Raw genomic sequence first — 23,357 nt, 5'->3', positions numbered from 1 at the left:
TTTTTTTTTTTTTTTTTTTTTTTTTTTTGAAGAATAAATGTCTAATGAAAAATGCAAACTAATTATCATATCAATTCTGTTGACGTTCGTGTGAATAATCAAATTTAGGGTATAAATTAAACGTTAGTTTGTCTCCCATGACGAGTACTTTCGTTTTCAAGATGATATATGTTGATTCTTTTTTTTTTTGATACTGCAAATTCTCAACATGCGGACCCACGTGGTTCAAAAGATTATACCTGTTTGCTGTTCAATGTTTTTCTGTTTTTATCTTCCAACTTATAATTTTGAATCGAAAAATATTTCAAAGAATCCTCGAAATTTTATAGTCTAAATCGGCGACAAACAGCCATTCAATTTACAAAAAACAAAAAGTAAACGATGCTGGTCGAAGGCTGTTGAGAATCTCAGGTCGCGATTCGCTAATAACAAACCAATAAAGTAATAACGCTCGGTGGTAAACGGCAGTACACGCGGTGCAGCGACGCTTCTACATCAAACCTTTTTAATGCCCACGGATTGACGTTTCTACCAATAATTCTATCGTTATCATTCTTTGCGGTCCCGTGACGCACCTTACGTAACTCAAAAGCTGCAATAAAGTTCGCGAACGTTCTGTGCGCTTTAAATTCGTCTCGTAAAACTCATTACACACACACGCTAACGATTAAACGTATATATATATATATTACGACGCTTTGTTTCAATTACTTTCGTAAAATCCCGTTAAATACCAAAGAAAAATCGGCGATTACGTATTAGAAAATATATCATTGACAAATCTTATCGATTTGCGATTTTACAAAAAATAAAATTCAACACCAGGCACAGCTCTACTGCACCATTGGTTGGTCTCGTCTTCTGGACGATTTTCAAGGACCACTAATTAATTCGTCAATTTGGATCGCAGGTCTCGTCACGTGCAACGAACGTTTTCGACGTCGCCATAAATACGTCACACGTCGTTCGTGGGAGCTCAATTTTACTTATTACGAAACTTGTACGAAAGAAATACTAAACCGAACTTTCTCGATGTTTCCTCTACTAATTGTTCAAGGGTGATTGATTGATTGTAGTTCGATCCTAGACAATGGGCTTTTATTGGCTCGTTCTGGATACTGTTTGCTGTACGGCGCCAGGGTGTCTGATATTCTAACGTGGGCTTTTTGAAATGTTTAACGGGATCTTGGGAATTTTCTCTTTTAAATGAGACATTCTCGATGACGACGATCTGACAACTTGCTAAAGGTTCTTCTTGATACTTTTTTTTTTTTGCTAAAGGTTGAGCGTCAGAGGTTAAGTACCGTAAGATATATTCTCTTTGTGCATGTCTCAGCTGGCAGAACACTGTTTTACCGTCTGTTGGTACGAGACATTGAAAGTTCGTAATGATCGTGTAATCAAATTTTACTTTATAGAAATACGCATTTATTATGTAATTTCTTATGTAATTCACATCGAAAGGTCCCGCGTAAACGTTTACTGCTGTGCCAGTCCGTAGTACAATATAAAACTGGCTACTAACACGCAAGAGATTGTAACGTAAACATTTGACGATAATTGAATCGCACAGTACCATCTATACGGACGTAATTAATTGTGCAAAAACTGTCAGCGTTCACTCTTTAAGAATACAGACGATCGAAAAAGATGCTTATGTTATATAATATCTCCAAGGACAATCTCTTGTTTCGTGTTACCCCATAGTCGTAGCATTGCATTCATCAACCCGGCAGTAGACGCGCGGAGTCTACCAGTCACCTACTCAATGCTTTTGAAATTGAAAATTATTATACTGCTCCTGGATTTGATTGCGATCAACATAACCCTCTATTAATTCTTTATTGTACTTTTTGCAAGGGCTTCTCTTTCTTGTAAGACTTCTCCACAGCCGGTAACAGCCTGGCTTGCTGTGCTGGACTTGAATCGTTACATAAAAGTATAATGAAAATCTGAAAATCAATTTTATGTAATAATTCCATTTTCCGAAAAAAAATTCTGTCTCAGACTTTATCGAAATTTCGTAAGTCGACGAACTTGAACGTGTAGTTAAAAAAAAAATGATTCAATCTAATTGCTTCAGAGGCTTAAAATTTGCTTTTAATATTTTTATTACAGAAGTCGAATGCGAGGTATCCAGCCAGGTGGAGTATTCACTGCAAGCGATTTGGGGCGTTAGCATAAGAGAATTGCACCTGGCATTATGGAGGCCATGGAATGCCCTGAGGGACGCATCTTTGAATGGCACACTTCTTCAAGGACACGCGCAGTACCTTACGCCGCCACAAACGTATCCTTTCTTATGTAAATCGTAAAAATGACAAGAAATAAGACTGCGCTCTTCACGATTGAATACAATAAATCAGCTATTACCTCTTGTATCTTTCCTATCGGATGTACGAAGAATTTCAAGTCTCGTATAAGCAACTTCCAGGCCTACGAGTATACGTGTTTTTGGTGTCGTTTTGATTGGCGTGACACTCGTTAAAAAATATTTCTTTTACATAAGATTCCTTGCGATCTTTCTTATTTTCCTACGTTACGAATATGCTTTTCTAATTTTCTCCTTTTTTTTTTTACGAGTCACCGTTGAATCGTTCTGAAAACAAGACAACTGCGAGGTACGCGTAAGATTGTTAATAGCAGACATAAAATTAACATTTAAAACGTTAATAACAGGTCGACCGATTGTCGTCTGGGGTAATGTAGTTTGTTCGGATGAAAATAAATAATCACGGTGAAGTTTCAAATGTCAAGAACGTTTCTTGAAATTTTCATACGCGTAATATATACGTCCTGCTGTCCACCTTGTTTTATTATTTATTTCTTTTTTTTTTTTAACATAATATTTCCATGACTACGAATCATCAGTAAGCAACCACACGGAGAGGAAACGCTTAGGCTGTCCCTCCCAGCTCCGGAATTGCAGCTCGGTACTCCGCCACGTCTCTGCTATCCTCTCGTGATTTTTCTCACACGCAAAGACAACAGAGATCCGCATCCTGACGAGACGGTAAATTTTATCGTGGAAGCCCGCTCGACGTACTTTAATTACGTTAATTAAGCGCTTTAAAGCGGAGCAGCCAGTCGTTACGAATGATTAGTATATTACACTACAAAGGCAGAAAACTGAGCTTTCGGCACTGCTCGATAGAATGCCCGAGGCGAAGCCGAGCAGTTCCGTGTGGCGTATACTATTTTTCTATATACCATGGTTGAAAGTACATGATCGACGCATCGATTTCAGTGCAGAAAGCCTTGGATCTTTGCTGTGTAGACCCCTATCGCAGCACGGCAAAAATCCAAGGCTTTCTGCACTGAAATCGATGCGTCGATCGTGTACTTTCGACCATGGTATAAGGAAAAAGAATTTGTTGATAACAAATAAATATATTGTCTGTGCTTGCAGGTGGCGCTGGTGAACGTTGTTCACATTAAGGATAGCGTCTGTACATTGCCAACTTCAATATTAGCACAGTATCTGAAACAAGCGAACGGCCAATTATCCTGTCTCAAGGTGAGTACGTCACTTGTGGGTCCTTGAAAAATTGTAACTATGCAAATTTTCGTATTCTCTGTAACTCGCTGTTGGTAAGTACTGCTAATCAAGGTATTCCTTTCAGTGACTTAAACGAGTCATAGGAATTAGTTTGACACGTTCTGTGCCGGACGTTTTGTTACTTTCCGATCAGGCAGCGTGGGGCGTGCATGTTCCACGCGGCACGGAATTTCTTAAGAAATATTGTACAGTTAAAACTGACGCTTTTGTTACCGAAAGTATTCCATTCGCGTGTTGAGGTTAAGTTTCAGCTGAAATGCCATACCTTGACCTGACTCAAATGCAAAATATTCTTAATACGGTATTCATAGGTTAACAGTACAAATTTCCGACATAAAATCCATAATTGATGTATTTAATTTTATATTAAAAATTACAGCAACTCTACCTGGCTACTGGTAATTCCACTAGCTACGAAGATGACATGTCCACTGGTTTGGGGCCTGCACTCGCCCTCGCAGAACCGTGCAACAACAGTGGTAACAATGCGAGAGGCGCATTGGTAGCTTCCGGCGTTGGAGATACGGAAGGTTCACTTTGGAATTCAGCAGGCGAGCAGCTCTGCGTAGTTTGTCAGTATTTTCCTTTGTCGAGAGCGTTGCTGCCCTGCAGGCACACCTGCATCTGCGCTTCGTGTTTCGGCAAGTTGGACAGATGCCCCATGTGTCGAAGCCCCATCAAGAGTTACTTCTGTATACGTGGCGAGGAATACATGCCACCGGAAAAGGAAGTGAATCCTTGCAAGCAAAGACAGAGCGCCCATGGCGCGTCGCACTGGCTGCACGACTGGAATGATCGACTTACCGATTTCTTGGGATTCGCACGGTAGACCTTGTCTTACCTCATGTTCACCGATGATGAAGACGTCTCATTCGTTCGCAGAAATCTCGGATGTGTTTCGGACCGTTCTAATGTTTCGACTGTATTGTACACACCGTTTTACCTTAAATGAATCGTCGTCAATGTTCGCATGTCTGATTGGAAGAAACTTTTAAACTTAAATTACAGATATTTTTTTAATATTTGGATCTCAAGCGTGTGTCTCGATGGACCAGGACAACGTTGGCTCCGACGTGAGATTGTTTGCTCTTGGTACTCTAGAGTGAAACTGTTGAGACAAATTAGTTAATGATTAACGTGTATATGAAGAAAAGTGGTAGTGAGATATAGTGAGAGAGAAATAAGAGAAGAATTACCAGGAAGAATGTATATAGTCGAAGAACCTTATTCAGTAGCTGTAAGACATGGCCGAAGCAATCTCGAGTTTCTTACTTCCAACTGACCAGTTGTTTGTAGCTTGATGGCTGCAGAAAGATCAATTGGATGGAACTTCTGTTTATTCTTAATTTTGTATTCGATAAACAGCAAACGAGCAGAAGTAGATTTCGTTTTGGTCTGATATTTTGAATACATTATTATCGTATCGATTGTAATTTAATGATTCTTGAAAAAATTATGGGCCCATTTCAGATGCAAGATCATTAAAGTTATATTGATAGCAGTTTTTCAATTTCGAATAATTTTTATGGAATGAAACGACGATTTTTCATGTATAAATTTATCGTATAAGCTTTACTTCGAGAATACACACTTTGCTTCTGTTATCTGAATAGCAAATTTTGTTTACGCAGGATAATATTTAACCCATTCAGCCGAAATAATGAGGTACACTCGCAACGTACACAGCAAGTACGAGAAAAAAAAAAGTGGCGGTCGAATGGGTTAACCGTACTCGAACACTTTTTTCTTTGTTGGCCCAAACAATTTATCTTAGTTTGTTAACTTAATGAATATTCTACGATAGTTGATTTAGCTGGAAAAGAAAACTTTCGTTTTGTATTTGATAGATGAAAATGGTTTGAGACGAGCAGGTGACAACGATTGCTGAGATAACACGATGAAATATATTAGAATTTAAGTTGTAAATACACAGACTGTGATAATCCTGATGATATCTTTATAATTGTGGATTTCACTTCCATAGGAGGTGGTTAGTTTAAAAAAAAGGAAGGCACTCAAAAGCAACTTGTAATAATTTTGAATAATTTATTTTAACGAATAACAGAACCGAACTCACAGCCTCGTGCATAGTTTCAATCAGAGTTTACAAAGATTTGCGTTAACGTTTAACTTCGTGAAAGTGTAACAGAAAGTTACAGATGTGGCAAACCTGTAAATACGTTTCATAAGTAATAGCCACGACCTATGATATCAACGTATTTTATTAGGATAACTTTAAATGCCCTATTAATTTATGTGATAGTTTAATATTCCAGTGATGAGACGTAACGCTCTACCTGTATACGAAAATTTGTACATAATTTATTTAATAAATAGTGGTATTCGAATTCATGTATACTGTGCTATCTTACTAGTTGCAAGTATTTTCACATACAGTAATGTTAACAGTAACAAAGCTGTCCCACTCTTCAAAAGTTCTTTATCAGAATTCAGTGTCTTCAGTTGTTTCCAATCATGCAGTCCTTTTGCGGTGATGTATACAAAGATAAGCTCGATAGTTAGTAGTAGGAACAAGCTGAATGCCCCAAGGCGCGGGAAACTCTAACTATGGGAGAAGGTCTTTACTTATCTAGCATTCAGTTAACGAAAGTTTACTGTACTTCAGTTTGTATTGTAATTTATTGCATAAAACCTTGTACCACGGAATATCGATGGTTTATGTCATGCGATATTCGTACCGGCAGTAGAATACGCGTGAGCAGAACAATGGATTGATACAGCAACTTCCACAAAAAATTTCCGTCAGAACAATAGTACCCACGTATATGAATTTATTGCTTTTGCATTCTACATTCTGTTATATTACAAATTTGTATTAGAAAACAATTTCGTTCTTTACGTTTACTTGTACATTTATTTCCTCTTTTCCATGTTATTAACCCATTCTATTATACATATTAAAATCGTGAGTGGAGTAGGTGGAATAAATTTGTAACATTTTCCAGTTATTACATAGGGGGCAGTTTCATCGCTGAAGGACTGGTACGTATTTGGTAAAGGTAGTTGTAATCAGTAATCATGTAAAGGTTATGGAGTGCATTTCTTTAATTAGTTAGTACTATCTGTTGTATAAGAATTCAATTCAGTTTATAGTTCAAGGTGGAATTCATATACTTCATTGTAAAATTATTAAAAATGCCATAAAGTAGTTAATAGTTAGGTGGGCCTTAAGGGATTTCATGTCTGATTCACAAATGGTATTTAGCATATTTAACCAATTGGAGAACAGAGTCCATAAGACCTATGAGTAAAAAAGTAATGCAATTGGTTAAAATTCCTTAGCATAATCATCATAAGCATAAGATGTAGGCTGTGAACAACAACACGGCATAAAGCTACATTATTGGCTATTTCGGAAAACTTTCTGTTGGAACTAACGAATAATGAAGTCTTGTATTGTCTTATGTGTTTATGTTATGTTGTAGCGATTCAACTCGATTAAAAGGAAAACCTAGTAAATTCAAGTACAACACCGATATACTGAAGGAAGAGATAATTGAATATCATAAAACAATTTAGTAGCGAGAAGAACGTCTATTCGTTTCATTGCTACGAAAATATCTGCCGATTTTCAATGAACGACACATCATCCGTAACTTGTTCCGATATTAAAGAGTAACGATTATTTATATTTTTCTCAATTGTGCACAGTAAATTACGTTTTAAAGGATAAAGTGAATTCGTTAGTTATCGTTGCGCAATCTTTTTGCTGCTAGAAAATCAGGAATACGAACATTGAACAGTGGTGAGTTTGCAGCTTCTTTGGTTTACGCCTGTACGTATTGAGTTGGTATTAGTCGCGTGAAAATCTAGCCTAAGTTAATGGCGGACTAACATTGTTCTCTTTATTTTTTCTATCAATACTTTTACGTGTACCGTAAAAAAATCTCCATATGAATATTACAGAATACAGTGCGTGTTGGTTTTAATTTTTCGATCCGTGAGAATTGCTTTTCGTGGTACATTTTGCGTAATTCGTTTTTAAGAAAACAGCGACGCGCTGTAGGATCATGGTCGCGTTGTGTGGCTTAGTATAGTTCGTTCGTGTAAACTGTAAACATTGTGCATGGCAACTTCCCGTGATAGCCCTTTTGGTTAAAGGACTTATCATCGCGCATAGTTTCTCTACAGTTTGATAAATGCGATGCAAAATCTATGAGATGTAGGAAATCTCACTTGTTTACATTGTGAAATATATTTATTGATATGTGTCCAGTATGGATTTGACTTTGCTGCTTGGTAAGCAAATTTATGTGACTTATGTATTCTCTTTTGTATTAGTTTCTTAACTGTTAAATCATGAGATAATACAGTTATGTTGTAGATGTTGTATTTGCAATGCATAGCAAACATGATTCAGTTTTGTGAATTTGTATACTCTGATTTGTACTTGTTATCCTTGAATTTCTTGTTATACCTTATCAGTGCATGTATTTTTTATATGTAACTGCTATGGTTGATGCATTCTAGAGTTGTTACGTTTTACCAAGTAATTGCATGTATTACGTATTAGTAGAATTTGTTGAACGCAGCAATTGACAACACCAAAAGCTTCATGTAAGAATGGCAATAGTTATTTCTATAACTTCTTTCTTGTATAGGCCAAGTTTCAAATATAAAATGAAGTTACTATGTGTATAGAGTATTATAAAATTAATATATTATTTTAAAGATATCTGTAATTTAGATTATTAGTGTGCGGTGCTAAAGTTTATTGTATTTTACGAGTTCATATGTAGTTTTTGGAATATATTTTGCTTAAAAATTAAGCCTTACTTATCATTATATATCTTATCAATTTGATGCTTTCTTGATAAATCAATTATTTCACTAATCACTTTTGTACTGAACTTAAAATTACATACTTATAATCAATTTTAATTGACAAACTTGTATCAATCTCTGAAAATATTAGTATTATTGAACAAGTGTCATGTATTTGAGAGATTGATACCCAATTATGAAGTTCTTCTTGTAAACCAAAATCCATAGGTTATTAATAGTTTTATTTTCTATACACCCTAATTTCAAAACTGATAAACTTATTTTCTGTTAACAGGGATCCTTGTGATTTGATAAGTAACTTGAATGAAACCGCTTATATAATCATGGAGCAACATGCAGTAGATGGGCAAGCGGCTGAAGTTGCAAGATTGCAAAATGAGAAAACTGTACAACAAAATGTGCATATAGTGAATACTGAGGCTGTAACGATTGTAGAAGAAGTTGAGATTGATAATGTCACAACTGCAATCGATACACATTCAACTGCAACAATAAATGTTGAACCAGCAGGACTTTTGGAGTCAACTGATGCAGTTTTGGATTTTGATAATGAAGCCACAATCGAAGTGATCGTTGGCTCTGACGAAGGTGCATTTGAATCATTGAACCCTGGCACATCACACAGTGTCGAACCTAATGCTCCACAGTTAAGTTCTACCCCGACAAATGCTGTTACTGATAGTGCTCAAGAGATACATGTTAATAATGTACCAGTAAAAAAAGACGGGGACACAGGTGAAATTGTGAAATCAGAAAACGTAACGTTGGAAGTAGCAGTACAGAAAACTGTCAGAGACGTAAGTAATGAATTAAAGGGAGATGTAGAAAATATCGACTCAGAATTGAAAACAAGCAACCACATGCTGAAAGTCGACACATCGAATAATGAGGGTGAATTAGATAGCGACAAAATTATGTTAACGGAACGTAAAAATGTATTGTGCAACAACGAAAGCATATCTGAATACTCCGCGCTCTGCCACGTGGAAGACTCATCAAGTGTCAAAGAATTGAAAGAAAAGGAAGAAAGCCTTGTTATTGATCAAGATATATCGTCAGATTGTGTGAATCAAAATTGTGAACCGAACGAGCAATTTGAATATAGTTCCACTTCGATGAAAAGTGCAGGACCTGATAGTGTAACAATGCTTTCAACAAATTCTAAACAGGATAGCACAGTGTCACCTCTAGTATCAAAAGATGCTTCATCGACAAATGATTTGACTGATAGATATGTAACAGAAAATTCTGCACATTCAGATATATGTGTGCATGTCAGTTCACAAGATACTCAAGTCTTTGATGATAGCCTTCAGGAAAAATCCAATCTAATTATTCGAGAAGATAATTCCAATCATGCGAATGACAAGGACAACTTCGGTCTCGTTATCTATGAAGAAAATGCCAAAGGGGAGACTATTTCCATGGAAATGCTTACAGAATCGGAAGTCATTAACAATACTAGGACTGACGATGATGAATGTCATTTGAGTTCAGTGTCGTTAGTAAAAATCGAATTTGTAACGGATCACGATATTACGACCAGTGGAAACGAGGCGATCACTGTGACAAGCGTAGAAACTCCAAGTATTGACAATCAGGAAGAATCGCATGATTTATTAGTAATGCTGGATAAAGATGATTATACTGTAAAAGAAGTAAGCACGGATAATCATTTTATTGCTTCAATAAAACCTGTTGTGCAATCACATTCGAAGAATGTCAAAGACACGCTTTATTCAAAATCCAAGAATGACGTGGAGTCGACGATAGTGAAAAAACAAAGGAGCGTTGTGCAGGACATTGTCGACGAATGGACCGATGAGAATCAAGAAGATTCTGTAGATGATCAAAAGCAGCAATCGTCCTTTGGACAAGATTCCGTAGAAATTGAGTTGAAGACACTGCTGGAGGATGAAAAAAATAAAAAAACATTCGAGCACAATAAGGAATTATTGAGTAGAAAGGAAGACGAGCAACAAATTGTAACAGGCCCTCTTGCAGGAAGTAATAATACGTTAAATGTCAGCAACAAATCAAACGAACAAACTAAGTCAAAGAACATAATGATCCTTTCGATAGAGAATGAGCATAGTGAGATGGGCAGAGATTCAGGGAAGACAGAAACGAAAAACATTCCCAATAAAGAAGCATTGAATAAAATTCCTCAGCAAGTGCATGGAAATTTGTCAAAGCGTCTATTGCAGGATAAGCAGGTTTTACTAAAGAACAAGGTGTCGACGCCAAAAGCTGGCGTTAAGCTTCTTGGACGACCTCTGACGAGTCAAATAGCTTCTACCGCAGAAGTTACGGAAGTACTGAAAGAACGACTACGAGAAAAGCAGAAGAACTTAGAGATGCCTCAACGACCAGACATTTTTTTCGTTAAGAAATTGACGCAACGACTATCTAGCAAGTTATCTGCGAGTTCAGCGAATCCTTTGCCAAGACTTATTCCACTACCACAAAAGGCAGCATGTCCTAACGATGAAGTTTGTGAAACGAAAATAGCGACCACCAGTACTACTCCTGATAAGAGTAAAACTGGTAACACAGATAACAAAGAGTTGCTCGCAATTCTAGAAGGCGACGTCGATCCTGATTGGTCCAATTTAAAACCTCCAGTTCTAATAGCAGAAGACAAACCTACCAGCACCAAAGCACACCATAATACACCCCCAAAATTGGATCCTTTAATCGAACGCGAATTAGCATTGAAGCAACTCCTTGAGCTGCCTTCTGTTCCATCTACCAAGAAAACCAATGCTAAGAAAAAGAAAACCGTACAATTGGATACCAGTAACAATGACAAACAAACTCCAAAAGTGTCAGCTGCGAATAGCGAAAATACCAACAGTGAACCTTTGCAGAAGGATGTATCGTTAAAGGATCCTCCTTCAGCTTATGAAGAGTCACCAGAATCAGTGGGTAAGAATATTTCCCAGATTGAACAAGCAACTGTATCCACTCAGGATGTTCGATTGGATGAGTCAAGATCCGGTAGGAAACGAAAACCTACCGAAAGAGCTCGGGAACACGAACAGAATACTTCAAAGAGGCAAAAAATCTACAAAGGTAAGATTGCGGTGAAATCGCCTCAACCTACAGAAAATGTTGTAGTACATGCCAGCCAGCGAGAAGAAGAAGAAGAAGTTAAAACTCCAGAGGGCACACATGACCAATCCACGGAAATTGAAGAGAGCCAAAAAACTAATGAATCGTTAACGAAATCAGTGTCTGGTAAACAAGTTGTAAACAAAGCAGACGTAACGCCAAGTAAAGTTCTAACCACATACAGTTCACGGTCGAAACAGAGTCTTGCGAAGAAAGGACCGCAACCAATTGCAAAGCGAAAAATGGCAGTGAAGAAATTATTACGTCGTAAAATGCAAACGAACAAGAAAGCGGTCAATTTGAAATCAAAACTCTTAGTGTCGACAAAGAGCGCAGGTAAATCACAAAAGTCTGTGTCGGAGGTCAGTCCAGGAGACACAAAACCAAAGAAGAAAGTGATTAATGAGATTGACAGGTTGCTCCAGGATGAGGGAGTTGTCAATTTATTATACGACGTGGAGCAACCAGATAAAAAGCGTTTGGTACCAATCACCAAGTCTCAAACAAAAGTAATGGACATACAGAAAGTGCAGCGCGAATTGAAAATTAGAACGAAGCTAGTGCGTAACGCGGTTCTACGTTTGCGTACGTCAAACGTAAGCAACGTTAAGGTGTCACCAAGATCAAAAAGAGGTTCCGTGGTACGATCAAGTCAAAATTCACTGGGTGAAGAAAAATCCAGTGATCAGATCAGATCTCCACGTTTGGCCGCATCTGCTGCCAATGAATTTGTGTTTCCCGCGAAAATTAGAAACGCTGCAGATGCATCCGTTATCGTACGTCGTCATTCATCGAGCTCATTCTCCAGCGCTTCTTATAGTCCTAGGGTTAGTATTGATGGTCCAGAGAAACAAACATTACTCGACGGTTCGAAAGATAAGAAATCAATTGTCGAGGAAACTGGGGCGCATATACTCAGGTCAAACAAGAGGCGATACTCTCAAGATGAAAAAACAAAACAGTCTGGAGATTCGAAGAAGACTAAAAAGAAAGTCGCAGCAAAATCAGAGTCCGAAAAATTTGCTTCTAAAGCCATTGTCGATTTAGAAGTTGCAGTAGCCGATGATAAGCCGACAGTGGCAACGCGCTCGAACAAACGTATAGAAGCGAAGAAAGCCGAGAAGACGTCGTCCAAGATGATAGAGCTTGTTGACATTGACGAGGGTAGTAATAGCAGCTCCTTCAGTAAAATAGTGACCCGATCTAACGGAGCATCAGCAGGGAAAGCAGTAACAAAAAGTAAGAGAGGCGTCAAGGGCAAAGTAACCTTTGCTAGAGGCGCTGAAGCCGACAGATGGGAGGAAACGCCGAAGGAAGAAGATGAGTTGTCGGCTTGTCTGGCAGAAGTTGCCACGGCGCTTTCGGATGTCACTGGAATGTCCGGTCGCTCAGAAAGCGCAATAATTAATCGTAAACATAAAGGTAAGATATTTTAATCAAGCTATACATTTCTTGTTGCCATTAATTGATTGTTAAACTGTTTTGCTGCTCATTAATCGATCAGAAGAAAAAGCTTGGAGAGATGTAAGGAGAGTCATTATTTATACTTTTTTCTTTTTAGCTAACGCGAATTTAACTAAAACGACTGATATCGATGGGGGCAAAAAAGCGAAAATCGATGGAGAAAGTTCCTTTAGCAATAAGGAAATAAATGTGCGTCGTCATGGAAATCTTGTACAGCTCATACTTACTCCATCATCTTCTACTAAAATAAGAAACGGAATCACGCTTCAGGTATGAATCACTTTGTTATTCAATAAAATTGATTTCTTTTTCTATTATATTAAGTAAGAGAGGTGTTCTTTATATCTTTGCGAATTGAATTGTGGCAACAGTAAAGAATCACAGCGAGAGTAAGTAAATAAATCAAAAGCTGATTCGCACTATCAATCCCAAGGAAAACTATTTATTCCATACTTTAGTGCCGTCTCCAATGTGTATGGACTAGATAGTCGTAAAATAAAGCTACCACTTCATTCGTGAACTTATGAAACACATTGTACAATCTGAATGCTATGCCATAATAGAAAATTATATCACCTAATCGATGATTTATTTCCTGAATATTAGGTGATGCGTGAATTTCGGGAAATTTTGTCAATTTTGAAGAAGGATGACGAGTGTCGTGTCGTTCTTTTGACATCTACAGGAACAAGTTTCTGTGAAGGTTTAGAATTGACAAATATCTTACAAGTTGATAAAGAAAAACGACTGATGCATGCCCAAGAAATGGCCAACGGTGTTAAGTATGTATAATTCAACGTGCATAAGGCAATAATGAAATACTTCAGATTCCATAATGATTAAATGGATCTTATCTCAGAGAAATGATTCAATAAAATACCAAGTTACTAAAATAATCCACTAGGATAAAGTGACATAAATTTTCATACATTTCATAGTTTACAAATTTTATTTCAATACTATGTGTTCATATAAAATTATTAAGTATTACATCTGATATTACACAATGAGCGTCATATGTATTCTTTCTTGTTTAAGGAGCTTCATTAAAAGTTTAGCAACTTTTAATAAGCCAATCGTTGCTGGTGTGCAAGGGGCTGCTGTTGGACTTGGTGTAACAATGCTTCCATTATTTGACCTTGTGATAGCTAGTGATAAAGCAACGTTCAGTACACCATACGGCAAGTTAGGTCAAATTGCTGAGGGAGCTGCTATCTTCACACTTTCCCACACACTTGGTAGCGCCTTTGTAAGTATTCAATTCAGTAAACACAGGTTTCAGAGACTCAGCAAAAACATAGTAAAGTAATCCAAAAATTGGATATATATCCTTAAGAATTGTGTTTAGCAAGACAAAAAATTATATATACAATTTTTTATACATACTGTAGACTATCGAATATTTGTATTTTTTTTAGACTAGCGAGTTACTACTAGGAGGCAGAACGTTTACAGCCAGTGAGGCATTGAGAGCTGGACTTGTCACAAGGGTTCTTTGGCCAGATCGGTTTCAAGACGAACTGCTACCTTCGTTGCGGGCAATGAGCGAACAGTCATCACAGGTGAGCAGTCTTTTACAGATCTTTAATAATATTTTTATTAATTTTAGTACTAAAAATATGTAACGCGTTTGAAAATTATTGATTAATTAACGAATTCAAATAGATGTTACTTGCCAGTAATCCGTGTTATTGTTTTGGAAATGGATAACAATAAGCTCTGTAAGCCGGTCCTGAGTAAAGTAGCTCCTGCACGTTATCTAGCATCTTGTCTTTGTAAATGCACAAATGACCCCATGGACAGGTACATTGATAGTATACCGAGTATAAGTCAGATCTAACGTTTCCACAAAATTCAAAGCGTTCACACATCCGTTGCTGCATTTTTTTTGGAATTTCCAAAGTGATTATGAAAAAAAAATGGTTCAGTTATAGTTTAATCATTAACAAGTAATTATTGTGTACAATAATATCAGTAACATCACATGGATCAGCTGGGTATCAGATTTTATAAAGGGATTAGAGACTTCGGACGGTTATTTTAAGTTTCCGGTACTGTAAATCGTAAATAACACAAACTTCATTATGATTTAAAAGTAGTTGTTATCCTTGCAGAACGTGCTGCCGAGTATGCTTAGAAATAAATTTCCTACCAGTCTGTGTTATAAACGATTTTTAAAGCTGGAACTTCAAGATGGTTGTTCGGTGTCCAGACTCGTTTGATAGGATAATGCAGTATTTTCATGTCCTTCAAATATAGACCAAATTCTGCAACCTTATTGGATATTTAAATACTGAGTTTAAGCTTTACCTTGACACATCTGAATACTTGAATTATGTTATCGTTTTCCTCGTAAGAATACTTCTGCAATTTCCAATAGTGAGTCTTCGGGCACAAACAGTTCACAGTCACATTGTGAGGAACCAAGTACGCATTGCTTGAATTGCCTTTTCCATATACAGTTACAGCCAATTGCTTATGCGTGCAAGTAGTCTTTTTTGTGGTGCAAAACTACATAATCAAAGTATTAAATTAATAAAAAAAAACTCGTTCCCTTTGTGTACATTTAAATTTAAAAAATTATCAAGAACTAGTGGTAGGATCCACTTTATTATAATTATATATTATTTTTTTTATTATATATATTATTATTATTACTATAATTCGAGAAATGAACGAACTCAAAACTCAAAATAATTTGTACCGCTCGTTCGTCAGCCTTACCTTAAGATGCGATCGGTTATTAAGAGTCATTGATACGTTATCAGGGTTTTTGTCCCACTGCCAAGGACATTCTATTCCATTTGAACATCGGCAAAATCTTTCTGACAATGTTGGCATCCAAAATCTTTTGTGCACTGCGCTACATACTTCGTCTAGTTGGCACTCGTGTAAACCACTCTCACCCTGTACCTAATAAATGAATATTATAATATATAATGATAATTTAAAAACACAGGATCACTTAAAGAAAATGTCATTTGTTCAATAAGACCCCATTAGTAAGAGCCCAAATTTTTCTATGCTTTTCAACAAGTCCCTTATCTAAATTTATACTTCCTGATCCTAAAAATCGACACTATAATTCTCACTTTCTTTTCCATATCAAGGTTTCAAATCAATCGAAATGTTCGGTAGTAACAGTCAATGCTGACAGTATTCTGATTTAGAGTACCTACTCCATCGTTATATTTGAAGGCAACTGCGCTTGATTTACTATTGATTACTTTATATATTGCAAAGCTACGATCCACTAGAAATATTAAAAGTATCACAGACAGCATTCTGACACAGGATACGATACTTTACGTCAATACCACTGATTCGACTTAAACTCACATTATCTTTAAAACTACGCAATGTCTGACATATGCCCAATCCCACACAGTGACACCCACGTGCTCATTTATATGCGAGGCTTACACAGAACCTCCACAATATTAATATATCCATTGCCTTGTATAATTTTAATAAATCGTCAGACGCAATTAGCAAAAACTAATTAGACATTTACTCCATGCCAACTACATTTTATAATCATTTCTGTTCTTGCTCGCCTTCTGAAAGAAAAAACTTATCGATCACAGTCTTCAATCTCACGTTACTACAGCTTGCCCAATAATAATCCAATCAGATAATATTCTTCTTTGATTTCTGTTACAGTCCATGGAAGCCACGAAAGCTCTGTTACGTAACAGCCACCGGAAAGAACTGGATGCAGCATTAGAGTCTGAAAGTTATCTGCTGGTTCAACATTGGTGCTCTTCAGAGTGTCAAAGAGCAATAAAATCCTACATTGATGAGAAGGTTCAATGAGCATAACCACTGGCAAGTTAATTAAAAACTAATAAGTCACTGCTGGAAGTGAATCAAGTTAATGATGATCTATACAAACACAATGTTCGAGTGCTGATTGGCTGCAGGGGGGCTGTGCATTATTCTTATACAGTTTATGTATGTCGTTTTACGATGGAAGAGGACGAAATCGAAGAGACTATTTTATGTTTACTTTTATGCACGGCAAGAATTGTCATGGAATAAGGATTGAAACGAAAATAAGAAATTTATATTTTGTTCGAGAACATATCAGAGTTATGATTACGTGGTAAAAGGAAGTGGGATTTTCTGTGTCACACGAATCTGTGCATTATCACCGTGGTACGTTTTCATTTTGATCGTCCATAAATCTATTCATTCGTAATTGCCTCAGAGATCAATTCAAAGGACTCGCACTCTGCAAATGTTATTTAAGCTATTTTCACTTTACTCTAAGGAGACTGTAAATATTGACCGCACAGTTTCCGTGATTGCATCGCAGTTCTAAATTATGTGCAGTGTTCCCACAACATGTCGATGACGATCGGCGTTCCCTTAAGAGAGCCAACCGTAACTCTTCGCTTTTTATTGATTGTTCTGTCGATTCGATCGTCACTCCTCGCTTCTCGTTATTGGAATGTTAACGAGCAACTCACATCGGAGAGCACTGTAACTCGCGTGAGGATCTATGATCAATTGTATGGGAGGTTTACATAATTACTGGAATCAGAAAATGAACTATTTTAATATTAGACTTCCTTTTAGGTATTAAGGTACAAAAAGTCGTGTGTTGTATATAGAATATATATGTATATAGTGTTAGTCAGGGCTATTGTGCCAGCTGATTTTGGCGCTTTCATTTAATTTCTATCGATTCTTATGGTAGAACCAGTTTCAGCAGCTACAACAGCTCTGAATAATACTGCATATAGAGTTATTCGCGACAAATTCTACCGTTTACAGGATACGGTTACTGCGAGTAAGTGGTTAGTTTGTCGCGAATAACCCTGTATACAAGGTGGTAACGCATTTATTAAGATACGATACTACCATGGAAGTCAGATGGAGTAAGAGCATCCATTTTATTCCTTATATACACGTATGTATATATTCATATATATATATGTATGTATAAAAACACTTATTCTGGCATGTTATTACTATTAGAGTAAAATAAAGGGAAACAACAAGAAATACTTGTGAATTATTCTTTTCCTGCTGCATTTATTAGATTAGTTTATTATAATTGCATTACAAGATTTGTTACATTTTCTTTTGAGTTATATTGTACGTGATGCTTGTATTCGTATAAGTAAATGCCGTAAAAGAGCATAATGAAATTAATACTCATTTTTTAATTTGATTATGTGTTATGGTTTAGTAAGACTTCTGTTATATCCGTTTTTCCTAATTATATTATACAGAGTTTCGCATGTCAAGTTTAATGAACAACGAATTTGCGCTTCTTCATAAACTTCATACATCAAATATAACTTATGTTTTAAATATTGTAGATTACTAACAAAAGACATAACAGAGTTTGACTGAATACTTGATATATTAATTACAAATTGTTCGAATAGGAAAAGAAGGTTTTATATGATATAGTATACGGTTATGTGTATTGTTCTGTATAAAAATAGATCCTTACTTACGATAAGTCCACCAAAAAATTCTTATTAAAACACTATCTTTATTTAGGAACCACATGCCATACACGCATCACCATTTTCCCTTGAACACGCCAAGACAGCATCAAAGTCTTCCTCACTTTCTTCTTGTACTTCATTTCTTTGATCTTCTAGCGTTTTGGTTTCTTTGGGCGATTCAAGTACCTTTCCATTAGTAAGAGATGTTTTCTTTTTCAATTTCGATTTATCCACAGTAAACTGAATGGGGTTCGCTGCTGGTTTTGTGCGTAGGTAGTACATTCCTGTTTTCAATCCCTATAAAATATAAGTACTTCATGTGATGATCGATGCGAAACCGTGCAATAACTTTATTGTAATGTTATTTACCATGTTCCAACCATAGAAGTGCATAGAGGTGAGTTTTTCAGTTGTTGGCTCAGCCATATGAATATTTAGAGATTGGGACTGGTCAATAAAGGCCCCACGGTCAACAGCCATTTTCAAAACGATCTTTTGTGATATTTCCCATACGGTTTTATATAAGGCTTTTAAATCATCTGGGATTTTTTCAATGTTCTGTAAAAACATAGAAACAAATTGTTTTAACAAAAACATAAAGAGACTAATAAATACAAGTATATCAATCTGTATTCACTAACTTGAATTGATCCGTAATTAGCGACGATCTCGTTTTTCATCTCGTCATTCCAAAGGTTTCTCTCTGTCAGATCCCTCAATAAATGTGGATTAACAACTTGAAATTCTCCAGACAAAACGCGCCTCACGTACATATTACTCGTGTAAGGCTCAATTGATTCGTTATTGCCCAAAATTTGTGCAGTCGAGGCCGTCGGCATTGGCGCCAATAGTAAAGAATTCCGCACACCATGTTTTGCAATTTTTTCTTTCAGCGCTGCCCAATCCCATAGATCAGTTGGTGTGACATTCCACATGTCGTACTGCAATATCTGGTTGAGAAAGGGGCGATAAGCAATGTAAGACAATGAAAATACAATTTAAAATTTGTCAAAGAATGGGATAAGATAACTTACTCCTTTACTGACTGGGCTACCTTCGTAAGTTGGATATGTGCCTTCTTCTTTAGCCAGTTCACAACTAGCCTCCAATGCTCCATAATATATAGTTTCGAAAATTTGAATATTAAGCTTTTGAGCTTCCTCACTTTCAAACGGATAACGCATCAAAAGAAATGCATCGGCCAAGCCCTGTATTCCTATACCTGAATGAAACAAGTATACATTAAAATATATGTTAAATACTAATATTCAAAGTTGACAATATTCTGTAAATACCCATAGGTCTGTGGCGCATATTTGAATTTTTAGTTTCAGGAAGTGGATAATAATTCCTATCAATGACTTTGTTGAGATTACGAGTCACTATTTTTGTAACAGCCTTCAGTTTTTCAAAATCATATGTCTTTTTTGCAGTATTTACAAACATATTGACAGCAATGGATGCCAAGTTACATACTGCAACTTCCTCAGGACTTGAATACTGTATAATCTCTGTACAGAGATTACTACTCTTAATTGTTCCTAAATGTTGCTGATTGGATTTGCGATTACAATGATCTTTGTACAGCATATACGGCGTGCCTGTTTCTACTTGAGACCTCAGTATGGCGAACCAAACATCTCTAGCAGGAATCTGTCGCTTATAACGCTGTTCCTTTTCGTATCTAATGAATATAAAAGAAAAAATATTAGCAAACGGAAACTCGAGAACATCGAATGAATACGCTTACTTTAAATAAAGTGCTTCGAATTCTTCTCCCCAGACATCAGCAAGACCAGGACATTGGTGAGGGCACATTAAACTCCAGGTGCCACCATCCATAGCACGTTTCATAAATAGATCAGGAATCCAAAGGGCGTAAAAAAGTTCTCTAGCTCGAGTTTCCTCATTTCCTATAAATAATGCATCATATATGTCATACAGCTTTCACATATTAGAAATAAATAAAATATAAAAATCTGATTAACACTCACCAATATTTTTTTTAAGATCCAAGAATTCCATTATATCAGCATGCCATGGTTCCACGTATATAGCAAATGCTCCAGGTCTCTTGTTTCCACCCTGGTCAACATATCGTGCCACATTATTGAAAAGTTTGAGTATTGGAACCACACCGTCATGTTTTGACTGAAGACAATGTATGTCAGCTCCTTTGGCTCTTATGGAGTGAATACTTAGTCCAATTCCTCCAGCATATTTACTAATCTGAGCACATCTCGATAATGTTTTGTACAGACCTGGGAGACTATCTTCAACCATCGTCAATAAGAAACAGCTGCAACATAATTCGTGTTAATTCCAATAAAAATGTTAGAGCAAGATTTATCTCTATACCTGGACATTTGCTGCCTCAAAGTGCACGCAGAAAAAAGCGTTGGTGACGCGTGAGTAAAGTATCGCTCAGACATTAAGTTGTAAGTTTCAATTACTTTATCTACATCATTTTCATGGATGGCAACAGCCACTCTCATTAACATATGTTGAGGCCTTTCGGCAACCTTGCCATCTATTTTCAGCAAATAGCTTCTTTCTAATGTTTTAAAACCAAAGTAATTGTAGCCAAAGTCACGATCATAAACTATTGCAGAATTCAACCTTGCTGAGTGTTCTTTTATAATTTTATAATGCTTTTCGCTAATCATGGAGTCAGCATTTTTTGAGTGTTGATTTACTGTATGGTACAAATCTGACATAACATCTGAAAATAAAAAATTAGCCAGGTATTTGAGTTGTCCTACATAATCTGTTTCTAATCAACTATATGGAAATAATTAATTGTAAAGACCAGTGGAAAGTTTACAATCTACAATATTTTCATACATTATATTCTCTCCTGTAGTATAGTCCTCATAATAAGCAAAATCATTAAATAAAGCATAAGCATTTGTCTCTGCATTTGGAATGAATACTGTCAGTTACAATATATTAGAATGTTATCAGAAAAATTCTATAAATAAATAAAAATATGTACACACCACTGAAAACTTTTTTTGTCTCCTTATGTAGATTGGACACAGCAATCCTTGCAGCTAAGATAGCATAATCGGCATGCTTGGTGGTCATTGTAGCTGCAGTCTCAGCTGCAAGATTATCCAACTCGACTGTTGTTACCCCAGAATAAAGACCACTAATCACCCGAAATGTAACTGCCGGCTAAAATAAAACAAAACTAATAAGAATGCATACATAAAATAATATCTATAGCACCAGTAAAGAAGAATACTGATGGTCACACTTAAAATAGACAGCGACTTACTGGATCAATATAATCCATATTAAGACCATAACACAGCTTCTCTATCCTAGACGTTATCTTATCAAAATGCACATCTTCCTTGCGCCCATCTAAAAATAAATAACATATTGTTTAATGTTGTATCAACTAGGTGAAAAGGCATCATCTCTTCGTAAATTTCATTAAACATGAAATAAACATAATGATTTGCTTACCACGCTTCAACACAAACATCTTTCCATGATGGTTCATCTTGACAGATATTACTAATTCAGAGTTAACTGTTCTTTCTGGAAAAGTTCTTCAACAATAACGTTTGGTGGCAAAATACAGGGGACACCAAGTGCCGTTCGGCTTCGGATGTCGATAAATTGGCGCCAAACGGAAATGATGGCAATAGCGCCATAATCACAATCCAAAACATTAACTTTCAAACAGTCTATAAGTCAGTAGAATCGGCAATCCATAAAATAAAACATAACTATTCGATGGCTCCAAACATCATGAATCCAACAGAAGCTTTTCAAAAAAGCCAATGATGCATCATTGTGTCAAATTAAACTTCTCTAATAGTGTTTCCACTTATTGCAATCGGTGCGTATAACAGAGATGAGTAGGCAAATGCACAACACTACGATTTTAGGCGATACCAAAATCATCATAACTAAATTGTAGCGGCGAGTCTGGAAGTAAGAATTCGTGATCATCGCCTCCGTCGACAAACTGAATCCCCTCCTAGCCGAGCTAAACGTGAACACGAACGCGTAACTTCACGAACAGAGGTTCTCCGCTACTCACCGCTAGTTACTAAAGCAACCCTTAGAACGAGACAGGTTAATATAGAACTTCTCAAGTACTATTAAAATAGCCTATTGTTGAAACATTTATAAGACATTTTTAAGAAAGTTTACTGCTAACTTGACACCTGTGTAGCACATCAATTTTTACTAAATATTATTGGATCTTGATTTACTTTCAAAATTTATTCAAAATATAAAATTGAGGCTCAATCAAAATCTCGCAGAATATACGGAGTAGATAAAAATTGAATTGAAATGGTAGAATATCGAAAATAAATTAGGTTCAAATTGAAATGTTAATAAATTAGTTGTTTGGAACATTAAAATAATTAATGAAATTAATAAAGTAAAATATTAACACTTAGAAATCGGAAATTCTGGCCAAGCATATTTAGAAATACTGGAAGTTGCCCAAAATTGTGTGCGCGCAAGTTCGTCGCGCAGGACTCGGTGAGCCGGAGCAGGCGGATGGTGGGGGGGAGCGCTCGAGCCAGCGCCCGGACTCGGAGCGCTCACTCTTCCTCGAGCCGGTCTCCTATACTGGTCTCTTGGAACAATTTCGAACCTTCTTCCATTTTTATATTTATTTCTTCTTTACTTTCTTATTTATCTCTTTCCTCATTTCTTCTCCACTTTTACAACTCTATTCTTTACTTTTCTACTTCTTCATTTCTATATCCATTTACAACCGTCTTCTTCTTCTATATTTATTTCGTCTTTACTTTCTTATTTATCTCTTTCCTCATTTCTTCTCCACTTTTACAACTCTATTCTTTACTTTTCTACTTCTTCATTTCTATATTCATTTCTCTCTTATTATCTTATTCTCACTTCTTCATTTCTATATCCATTTACAACCTTCTTCTTCTTCTATATTTATTTCGTCTTTA

The 23,357-nt window shown here is 36.4% G+C and overlaps 4 protein-coding genes across 11 annotated transcripts in view; 2 read left to right on the top strand and 2 right to left on the bottom strand.

The window, feature by feature from the left end:
- LOC107274089 (cell growth regulator with RING finger domain protein 1) overlaps positions 1-5,915 on the top strand; it is a 21,685-nt gene extending 15,770 nt beyond the window's left edge. For all 3 annotated transcript variants that reach the window (XM_025091363.1, XM_015752847.2, XM_015752848.2), the window contains 4 exons: positions 2,119-2,290; positions 2,872-3,013; positions 3,410-3,517; positions 3,939-5,915. In XM_025091363.1, coding sequence (XP_024947131.1) covers positions 2,119-2,290; positions 2,872-3,013; positions 3,410-3,517; positions 3,939-4,388 — 872 coding nt within the window. In that variant the 3' untranslated portion in view covers positions 4,389-5,915. The remainder of the gene's footprint in view (positions 1-2,118; positions 2,291-2,871; positions 3,014-3,409; positions 3,518-3,938) is intronic.
- Positions 5,916-6,635: 720 nt separating this feature from the next.
- Positions 6,636-17,953, top strand: LOC107274086. Of its 3 annotated transcripts, none has more exons than XM_015752844.2 (7): positions 6,636-7,325; positions 8,640-12,901; positions 13,041-13,213; positions 13,550-13,725; positions 13,982-14,192; positions 14,362-14,505; positions 16,607-17,953. In XM_015752844.2, exons 2-7 carry the CDS (start codon positions 8,689-8,691, stop codon positions 16,757-16,759), a joined length of 5,070 nt encoding a protein of 1,689 aa, XP_015608330.1. In that variant the 5' UTR covers positions 6,636-7,325; positions 8,640-8,688; the 3' UTR covers positions 16,760-17,953. The 3 variants fall into 3 exon arrangements, with proteins under 3 accessions (XP_015608330.1, XP_015608329.1, XP_024947130.1); XM_015752843.2 differs by lacking the exon at positions 6,636-7,325 and adding an exon at positions 7,370-7,819; XM_025091362.1 differs by lacking the exon at positions 6,636-7,325 and adding an exon at positions 7,940-8,137.
- On the bottom strand, positions 14,393-16,276 carry LOC107274090. Of its 4 annotated transcripts, none has more exons than XR_003061718.1 (6): positions 16,123-16,275; positions 15,668-15,856; positions 15,254-15,454; positions 15,096-15,190; positions 14,620-14,820; positions 14,393-14,525 (listed from the first exon to the last, which is right to left on the bottom strand). XR_003061718.1 is itself a non-coding variant. In XM_015752850.2 (5 exons), exons 1-4 carry the CDS (start codon positions 16,225-16,227, stop codon positions 14,632-14,634), a joined length of 684 nt encoding a protein of 227 aa, XP_015608336.1. In that variant the 5' UTR covers positions 16,228-16,271; the 3' UTR covers positions 14,393-14,525; positions 14,620-14,631. The 4 variants fall into 4 exon arrangements, 2 of the variants coding, with proteins under 2 accessions (XP_015608336.1, XP_015608338.1); XR_003061719.1 differs by lacking the exon at positions 16,123-16,275 and adding an exon at positions 16,036-16,062; XM_015752850.2 differs by lacking the exon at positions 15,096-15,190 and having other exon boundaries at positions 16,123-16,271.
- A 10-nt stretch (positions 17,954-17,963) lies between the features above and the next one.
- On the bottom strand, positions 17,964-22,381 carry LOC107274088 (ribonucleoside-diphosphate reductase large subunit). Its single transcript, XM_015752846.2, has 11 exons — positions 21,883-22,381; positions 21,689-21,777; positions 21,408-21,585; positions 20,767-21,130; positions 20,403-20,707; positions 20,159-20,321; positions 19,704-20,092; positions 19,443-19,630; positions 19,050-19,358; positions 18,778-18,966; positions 17,964-18,705 (listed from the first exon to the last, which is right to left on the bottom strand). The coding sequence occupies exons 1-11, from the start codon at positions 21,917-21,919 to the stop codon at positions 18,457-18,459; spliced, it is 2,460 nt and encodes an 819-aa protein (XP_015608332.1). The 5' UTR covers positions 21,920-22,381; the 3' UTR covers positions 17,964-18,456.
- Between the last annotated feature and the right edge of the window lie 976 nt (positions 22,382-23,357).

The sequence above is a fragment of the Cephus cinctus genome, unplaced genomic scaffold (genome assembly GCF_000341935.2).
Source record: "Cephus cinctus unplaced genomic scaffold, Ccin1 Ccin1_scaffold2234, whole genome shotgun sequence".
In the NCBI taxonomy this organism is placed as follows: Eukaryota; Metazoa; Arthropoda; class Insecta; order Hymenoptera; family Cephidae; genus Cephus; species Cephus cinctus.
This window is presented reverse-complemented; position numbering and strand designations above follow the sequence as displayed.

What these genes read in the sequence shown, in the direction of transcription:
- LOC107274086 (XM_025091362.1), top strand. An exon ending in AATTAATCGTAAACATAAAG is followed by an intron (nt 12,902 to 13,040) that starts GTAAGATATTTT and finishes TTTTCTTTTTAG; the next exon opens with CTAACGCGAATTTAACTAAA. An exon ending in GAAATGGCCAACGGTGTTAA is followed by an intron (nt 13,726 to 13,981) that starts GTATGTATAATT and finishes TTCTTGTTTAAG; the next exon opens with GAGCTTCATTAAAAGTTTAG.
- LOC107274090 (XM_015752850.2), bottom strand. Translation starts at nt 16,227, where the DNA reads ATGCTGTCTGTGATACTTTTAATATTTCTAGTGGATCGTAGCTTTGCA. An exon ending in CCTTCAAATATAACGATGGA is followed by an intron (nt 15,857 to 16,122) that starts GTAGGTACTCTA and finishes TTCATTTATTAG; the next exon opens with GTACAGGGTGAGAGTGGTTT. An exon ending in ATAACCGATCGCATCTTAAG is followed by an intron (nt 15,455 to 15,667) that starts GTAAGGCTGACG and finishes TTGATTATGTAG; the next exon opens with TTTTGCACCACAAAAAAGAC.
- LOC107274088 (XM_015752846.2), bottom strand. Translation starts at nt 21,919, where the DNA reads ATGAACCATCATGGAAAGATGTTTGTGTTGAAGCGTG. An exon ending in TTGAGGCAGCAAATGTCCAG is followed by an intron (nt 20,708 to 20,766) that starts GTATAGAGATAA and finishes ATTATGTTGCAG; the next exon opens with CTGTTTCTTATTGACGATGG. An exon ending in TATGCGCCACAGACCTATGG is followed by an intron (nt 19,631 to 19,703) that starts GTATTTACAGAA and finishes TGTTTCATTCAG; the next exon opens with GTATAGGAATACAGGGCTTG.